The sequence below is a fragment of the Aphanomyces invadans genome (assembly GCF_000520115.1).
Source record: "Aphanomyces invadans strain NJM9701 unplaced genomic scaffold supercont1.9, whole genome shotgun sequence".
Lineage (NCBI taxonomy): Eukaryota > Oomycota > Saprolegniomycetes > Saprolegniales > Verrucalvaceae > Aphanomyces > Aphanomyces invadans.
The window spans coordinates 981,297-988,863 of record NW_008580154.1 but is presented as its reverse complement, the minus strand read 5'-3'; the positions used below and the strand labels follow the sequence as shown (position 1 = coordinate 988,863).

General features: G+C 53.9%; 3 protein-coding genes across 3 annotated transcripts; 2 read left to right on the top strand and 1 right to left on the bottom strand.

Annotated features, from left to right (window-relative positions):
- The first annotated feature begins 2,579 nt into the window (after positions 1-2,579).
- On the top strand, positions 2,580-3,203 carry H310_05466 (hypothetical protein). Its single transcript, XM_008870197.1, has one exon. It carries the CDS (start codon positions 2,617-2,619, stop codon positions 3,130-3,132), a length of 516 nt encoding a protein of 171 aa, XP_008868419.1. The 5' UTR covers positions 2,580-2,616; the 3' UTR covers positions 3,133-3,203.
- Positions 3,204-3,289: 86 nt separating this feature from the next.
- H310_05465 (hypothetical protein) lies at positions 3,290-4,728 on the bottom strand. The gene is made up of 7 exons (XM_008870196.1): positions 4,604-4,728; positions 4,256-4,549; positions 4,067-4,202; positions 3,959-4,018; positions 3,721-3,915; positions 3,504-3,670; positions 3,290-3,452 (listed from the first exon to the last, which is right to left on the bottom strand). Exons 1-7 carry the CDS (start codon positions 4,673-4,675, stop codon positions 3,357-3,359), a joined length of 1,020 nt encoding a protein of 339 aa, XP_008868418.1. The 5' UTR covers positions 4,676-4,728; the 3' UTR covers positions 3,290-3,356.
- Positions 4,729-4,915: 187 nt separating this feature from the next.
- On the top strand, positions 4,916-6,778 carry H310_05464 (hypothetical protein). The gene is made up of 10 exons (XM_008870195.1): positions 4,916-5,098; positions 5,147-5,189; positions 5,247-5,413; positions 5,454-5,634; positions 5,687-5,761; positions 5,812-5,898; positions 5,945-5,990; positions 6,047-6,083; positions 6,133-6,201; positions 6,256-6,778. The coding sequence occupies exons 1-10, from the start codon at positions 4,935-4,937 to the stop codon at positions 6,323-6,325; spliced, it is 939 nt and encodes a 312-aa protein (XP_008868417.1). The 5' UTR covers positions 4,916-4,934; the 3' UTR covers positions 6,326-6,778.
- Positions 6,779-7,567: the final 789 nt, after the last annotated feature.

Below are 7,567 nucleotides of genomic sequence, written 5' to 3'. Positions count from 1 at the left end.
CTGATTCCCCTGAACACCAAGCTCTTTGGCAAGAGAGTAAAAGGAGACCCCACCCTTCAGGTACCGCTTCACGGTCTCTAACTTCTTCCTCACCGATACAGACTTCCTGCCTGAGCGTTGGCTGCGTGACATGGCAATTTTGAACTCGTCAAAGCGGGATGGCAATCAAAATTTCAAATCATGTTGCCATTTTATCCAATCAAGCACCGCTTCATCGTCAGTGGCCAAACTGACTTTTGTCGTTGTTCTGCACCTACCATATGGCATTTTGGCCAACATTTTCGGGGGTGCAGGAATACGCCAAATACGGTAGTATGCTTGTCGGTCCCCATTTATGGTGGTCTTATACTTATTGCCAGCACTGTAGAGTCAGTTTTTCCACTTGATTCCTTTAGGTCCTTTCAAATCGTCCACCACGCTTGCAAAAAAGTTCACCGTTCTATGGGTTGCAACCCAACTCCCGCGTTTGAACTTGCCATCCGACCGAACGTCATTGCTTGACCACGGCAAGGCGCTCCGTGAAAGGATGGAGCATCGCGAACCACTCTCGCCACTGCGCCGCCTTGCGGTCGTGCAGCCTTTGGCATCTATGGCAAAAACACGAGTGATACAGTACTCCGTCGTATTCCCACGTCCATGTCGGTCGTGCATCCAGCTCGGTGCTTGCTCCTTTTTCGCGGCCACCAAGCGTGTGTGCGGGCGATTTGTAGCCCTCCATCAAATGCTGGCAGTGTCAAATCGAGTCGGGTCCAGGCGTTGTTATTCGCCGAAAGCACCTTGGCAAAGCGTTGGTACAGCAATTGGTGCAGGTACAGGATGTCACAAGTTGTCGTGCCCGACGTTCCCACAACAGCATGCAGCACGGTAGTTGTTACGGGCATGTCGTGCGAGAAGAAATGGCAGCACTCACACCAACGTCAGGCGATGTCATCGACATAACCAGCACAAACTGTAGTGGCTCGTTGGCGCGAGACTTCGCGTGGTGGCGCGGATGGACGGCAACGAACGGCTGGGTAGGAGAGCACACTTTGTTTGTTGCCAACCTAGCCGTCGACTGGAAGAGATGACGTGGAGGGTGGCGCCAACACTGACGGGGGATTTACAATATTTACAACTGCGATACGCGCTGTAGAGCACTCTGCATATACCCAGTACATACCAACCAGGACTCTGGCCTCAACTCGACAGTGCATCCCGCCTCCAACACGGACCAGTTCGACCGCGATGGTCTTTGCGTCGTGCTGTCCGTGGCCAGCGTTGGGGCTTCCAAGCCTGCCTGTTTCAACAATCGAAATACTTGGAAACAGTGATCCAGTACTGCGACAAGTTTTCATCGCTCGGGAACATCCGATGTCCTGGTGTGGGGGGAATGCAGCCAAGAAAAATCCAGGCGTTCCATGTCGTTCCCATCCCCGCACTCTGATGCCCTTAAAGCACGGTTGCCGCGAACAGCCCCCGCCTTCGACTTGACCGCTTGCGACTTCTTCAAGTGTGTTGCAAAGCCCTCCAAAAAAGGCCAGCAAACCCTGTGGGCATAATGTGAAGCTCATACACCCGACGTATGTGGAATGCATAGCAAGAACCACGATCTCTCCAAGCTTGCACGCCAGGATGGAAGGCGCGCCCTTGGCAAGATTTGGAATTGGGGCAAGTACGCTGTCTCGTGGCAGGACGAGCTACAGATGCCTTTCATCGTTCTGGCGTAACTTGACCTCCACTGTTGCATTCATTCAACCTTAAGATTCGAGAAGAGATCGCATGCGTGCTCCATAGAGAACGACTTTGCGTTCACGGCCTTGCTGTCGTGCCGGACAGCACCTCCAGCAACCATCGAGTACGGTCGTCACAGGTGCAGCTTGCTAGTGGAGGCAGCGCCTATGCGTCGAAACTCAGCTTCCATAAATGTCCGATGTATTATCGACTTCACGATCGAGGGTATCCGTTGGGTACGATATCCCGCCAGTATACTTCGTCGCATCCCTCAAGTGCTGCTCAAGGAAGTGTTTTCTCACGCCCCCCGTTGGTGCCACTGCGGCCACGTATCTGAGCCATCTCGTGTGACATGCAACGTCAGAGATCTTTTTGCTCGAGAATAGACGCAGAGCGATTCCGACGTTCAACGAATGCAATCGTGGGAGACCCTGAGCCCGTGTGGGCGACCATGAGCCACAAACTCCACACGGCGGAAAAAGGTGGCCTCTGCGCCGGCATATTTGGACAATTCCTCCATGCGGTCGACGTGATGCCTGCTCGTTCGGCTGTTGCCGTCGCGTTTTGATGCGAGTTGCATGGACGACATCACGACCTTCCATCGCTCCGCAGCGGCGTCGACACGGACTCACGTGACTCCCATGATACACAACGTTGTCATGTCCGTGGAAAGGACGAGATGTGCCAACGCTGCCGCCGTCGCACCGCCAGAGTTGCGACAGTTTCCAATTTGCATGCCGTGATCCCATGTCTCAATTGCACGGGCCGTCATCCGACTGTCGCATATTCTTTACTCACATATAACTATACAAACGACAAGTACAAAGAGATACAGTAGCTCTCCTCATGAGAGCCCATCCCTCAACAGCTTTTGTCGCGTAGCCTGGTATCTCATGCCTACCGACAATGAATGACCTCTGCCACTCGACGAAAGCACCAATGATGCTCAATAGCCGAAAGCGACCGTGCCCCGAGTGGAGCACGCCGTCCACGAAAGCAGCCAAACCGTTCTCGTTTGCCCAACACGCGACCAACTCCTGCGACCTCCCCACGGCCTTCCTTTGCATCCGCCAGTTGCAAGCAAGGACGCTGGAACGATTCCGCCGCAACGGCGATTGGGACACAGCTCGAAATCTGCTCTTCACGATGGAACAGACGCGGCGTGTTGTTGTGCAAGCGCGACGAAAGGCTGTCTTGGCGCGCATTTCATCCGTGTCGCACTTGGCCCGTGCAGTCGTTCAATCTCCCACAATCGCAAGAAAATGTGTGTCCTTTAGTGACGTGATGGTTGTTCACGAAGCAGTTGCCATGGACCGAACCAACAGCTTCGTCGAGGAACCTCCCCAAGCCGACGAGCTCTTACTCGTTCGAACGATGGGCCAACAAGCAACACCGCTGGCAAACTTTTCCGAGTTGTGGTAGTCGTTGGTTGGATCCTTCCACTTGCGTGAAAGATGTTAACATGATGTAAATGGTGAAGTGGTCATGCCGCAGCTGTGTTGCACTGACGAGTCTTGGCTACAGATGTCCACCGAGCTCGTTGGTGGTGGGGAGTGTGCTGTGTGCATGACTCAAAACAACTTTTCACCGCACCGTGCATGCGACGTGGGTGATTCATTACTCAGAACGCATGACTTGGAACAAGGTCACTTTGCCGCTGCTTGTGCGGCTGGGTCGGCAACTCCCCACGTTCCCGACTTGATTTGACTCGATCCGTCGGGGTTGGTCACCGTCACTTCAATCTACAAGCGTTTCGACGTCCCCAGGACACTGATGAAGCCAATGCGACGTACCGAGCCTGGTTTATAATTAAGCGACACCGACTTGGACGGGGCGTTCGTCAGCACTTCCCGCACTTCGATCTTGAGTTCGTCAAACGGAATGCTCTGCAGGACAAGTTCGACGTCTGGCGTAATTTCTCCTCGCGCATTGACAAGTTTTGGTGCCGTGAGCTTCTCGACTACGGACCACCACCCATTAGAACATACCGACGTTGTCGACCCAGCATACCTAGTGGGCCGAAACCACCGGCAAAGTCCAGTACACACACATGCTTTTGGAACTTGTGCGAGTGGAAACCCACTCCAACGCTCTTAAACTTGTTGTCCATCACACTCAACCTGTCCCCACGGGTCGGCACACCGTCATCCACGAGCAATTGGAGCACGACGTTGCGAGGGTGCGATAGCCCAAACGCAAGCAGTTCTAGATTGTCGTCAAGGGGAGCGAGCTCCGACGACGAAGTTACCTCCAATCGACCCTTTCCAGTCGCCGTACTTTTCCAATCGTGCGACCATGGTACTACCGTCTAACAGGCACTAGTGAACGCTTGGAGATCGATCCGAGACAAGTTTACCACTGCCTGTGTGGCTCACAGCGCCATTGTTTCCGAGATCCAGGGCATGGTCCACGGCAGCCTTGGACATATTCGGCTCCAACACCAAGTAGTCCACTGGAGCATGCGACTTTAGGAACACCAGACAGTCTTGCACCTACAAGGAGCAGTGTCACGACAAACGAGCTGCTCAAAAATGGATGGACTTACGGCAGTCGGACCTTCTTCAGTCTGAAGACGAATACCTTCGGAAGGAATGGTCAAGACATTGCCCGCAAATTGCGTTAGCATGGCTTCGAGGTGTGGAATGTAAGATTGGGGATTCGTGCGGACGGCATTTAACTCGGCAGCTACAGCGGCTGCAAAGTCTTCTTCCGACAGTTGTTTGTTTCCAGGGACGTCACCAGGAGGAACAGTGTCCTTGGCAGCCCCTTGCTCGTCTCGAATGGCTTGGCGTGCAGCTGCAAACAACCGATCAATCCGAGCCGGGTCTTTCTTTATCGCCTAGCAAGTGGTCCAACAGGTGAGTCTCCGCTTCGCTCATACACTGGGCCAAACCTCCTTGAGGATCGATGTAAGCGACGCATCGTCCATCGTCCCGATCACATCGGACGAGACGGCACTTCCCATCGTGCGATGCTTTGCGACTTGTCGAATACAGTGTACAGTCGTCTGCTTCGTCGGTATTCGGATATTCATGTTATATTGGTCAGAATAAAAATACACCGAATGATGGGTTAGAAGACGAAAAATGCACAGTATTTTTATTACGTTGGGAATTGTAGCTTCATCCTGTCATTTGAATGAAAATAGTGTAAAGATCGGATGCCGATCGCACTTAAATGGAAATCACATGTGCGTGCATCGGAGGAGAAAATTGATCAAGTGGATGTTGCGGTCTGGTCGCGCTCCCATTCTCAAGTGGATCGTTTGCCCCGCTGGTCAGCGCCGCGCCATGTCCACGTCATCGCAATTGGGCCCGCTAGTGACGACCTCTCAAGTCGATAGCCTCATCTCCTCTGGTCTCGACGTTCGCTTTGTCGATGCTTCCTGGTGTCATGTATCCCCAGAGAGCTGTCCTGTTGACATCCTCCATCATAGGTACCTCGACAAGGCACGCAACGGACTTGCTGAATTCAAGCAGGTATATGACATCGATACTATTTAATCATTTCCACCAACGTCGTGTGCATGCATGTAGGAACGACTGCCTGGCGCGGTGTTTTTTGACATTGACTCCATCAAGGACACGTCTTCGTCGTTACCGCACATGTTGCCCCCTCCTGCAGCGTTTGCATCGTCCGTTCAATCCCTCGGGATCTCGAACGACTCAACTGTGGTCGTGTACGGCGGCTTCAACTGTTTCAGGTCCGACGCAAGCAGCTCTTCATCCTCATCACCGCCGTAGTCCTGCGCGATGTTGGTGGACGTTCAAATATTTTGGTCATGATCAAGTGCATGTCTTGAATGGAGGCTTGACGCAATGGAAGAAGGAAGGGCGACAAGTCGAGCGTGGCGAACCTGGGACTCCCGTGCCGGCGTCGTACGTTGCGTCGCCTCGCCCAGCGCTCGTGTTGAATGCTCAACAAGTATGCGCTGGATGTACCACCATGACGTCCCATCTTCCCATCTCTGGTCCAGATGCTGAAGCTCCTGAACACAAAAGACCAAATCATCGACGCCCGCGGCCCAAATCGATTCTTCGCCAAGGAACCCGTAAGAAGTGTCCATGCGTGCTATTTAGGTTGACGGGCGATGGCGCGCAGGAGCCCCGTCCAGGCATGCGTGGAGGTCACATGCCCGGTGCTTTGAACGTTCCGTTTGGGAAAGTCGTTGCTGCGGACGATTTTTCGGTACCAACCCTTCGTTCCAATCTTCCTGCGAATCAATGCATTGCAGGCGTGGCGCGACGTGGATGAGATTCGTGCGAATTTCGAGGCCAGCGGTACTTCCAGACTGGAATCACAGCGAAGTGTTTTCGAGTCATTCGTCGAGTTGTAGGAGTGCGTCTAGCCGACACCACGTTGGTTGCGACTACGTAAGTCGTTGCTCACTTCCACGACAAAATGGTTGAACGAAACGAATAGATGCGGGTCGGGAGTGACGGCGTCCGTCTTGTCCTTGGGGATGCATCTCCTCGGCGTGCCTTTGGAACGGTAAGCTTCATTCGATGAACCCACGACCTCGAGTCCTGACCTGTTGGTGTCTAGCGTGCCCGTGTACGACGGCTCGTGGTCCGAGTGGGGCGCGAGTGCGGACCTGCCCGTTGTGCAGGACTAGCCATGTCCTTCGCCAGTTGCAACATGGCAGTTGCGACCGAGCAATGCGTTTGCAAAATACAAACGACCACGTCTTCTGTGAGGAAATCCAGTGGCGCTTGTTGGTGGTTCATGTCGCTCAACAGCGCCAGGACGCGATGGAGCGCAGTGTACTCACCGACCACAGCCATGTTGGTCTATCGGTCCGCGTATTGGATGTCGAATGCCCTGTCGACAAAGTCGACCGCGGTCAAGGCGGATGATGTGGGGCAAGATTCCTGTCACCTTGAGGCATTCCATGTCGGTTCTGACTTCGCAACACATTGGGCGTGAGCATCGCCGTGATATAGCCTGGCGGTGTGACGGTGTCGAGCTACATGTATCCCGCGGGTGTCTGGAACCTGACCGGAAATTCCCAGCAGCATCTCCTTTGACGTGACGGAATAACACAATTAACAGCGGATTCCTCGTGTCATGATCGGCAGTTGATGGCACATCGTTCACTACCTCGGACGAGGCTTCCGTCGTCGTCGTACCGGCGGAATTTCAGGACGAAGTACGACCAGCAGCGCGCCGAGGTCCAGGGTCGCGAAAGGAATCCTCTCGACTCCAGTGGAGTGGAAATATGGGGAAAATCTCTTGACGGTCCTCGCCATATACGTGATGTTCCCATCCACTTGAACGGTCGATTTTAGCGGTAAGCGACTGCTTATGATGTTCATGAGGGACCGCTCGACAGTGGGGGGCTGCCCTCGATGACGTTTGTGTCGGTTGGCCCGACACAAACGCCATCGTACCAGGTTTGAAGTCCCTGTATGCGGATGCAAGATCTGCTTACGGATCGTCTCAAGCTTGCGACACATGCCCAGCCATCGCTGCATGATGCAGTCCACTGCATGGGAACCCCCGAGTCCTTGGACGGCACTGGCACACCGGCTACGATCGCCAAGGCGATGGTTCGGATGTCGACCTGTGGCATTCGCGCGCCTTGAGCTTTCTCGATGACCAGCTTCTCATGGCTTTCTTCACCCATTCCCAAGCCGATCGTCTGCGACGGCATGGGCTCAGACGTGCTCTAGGTCCTTGTGCGACACACCTTGAACCTGCCACGGACAGGATCGGTTTGGACAATATGATTGGTGGGTTGGAGAGGACATTTCAATCGTGTGATAAATGACATTTCAAACATGTGACACTTCCAAAGTTGAGGTCTGTAGGATGAGAGCCCAACTGGTCCGACGCCAGCGTTTGCTCAAGGTTCATG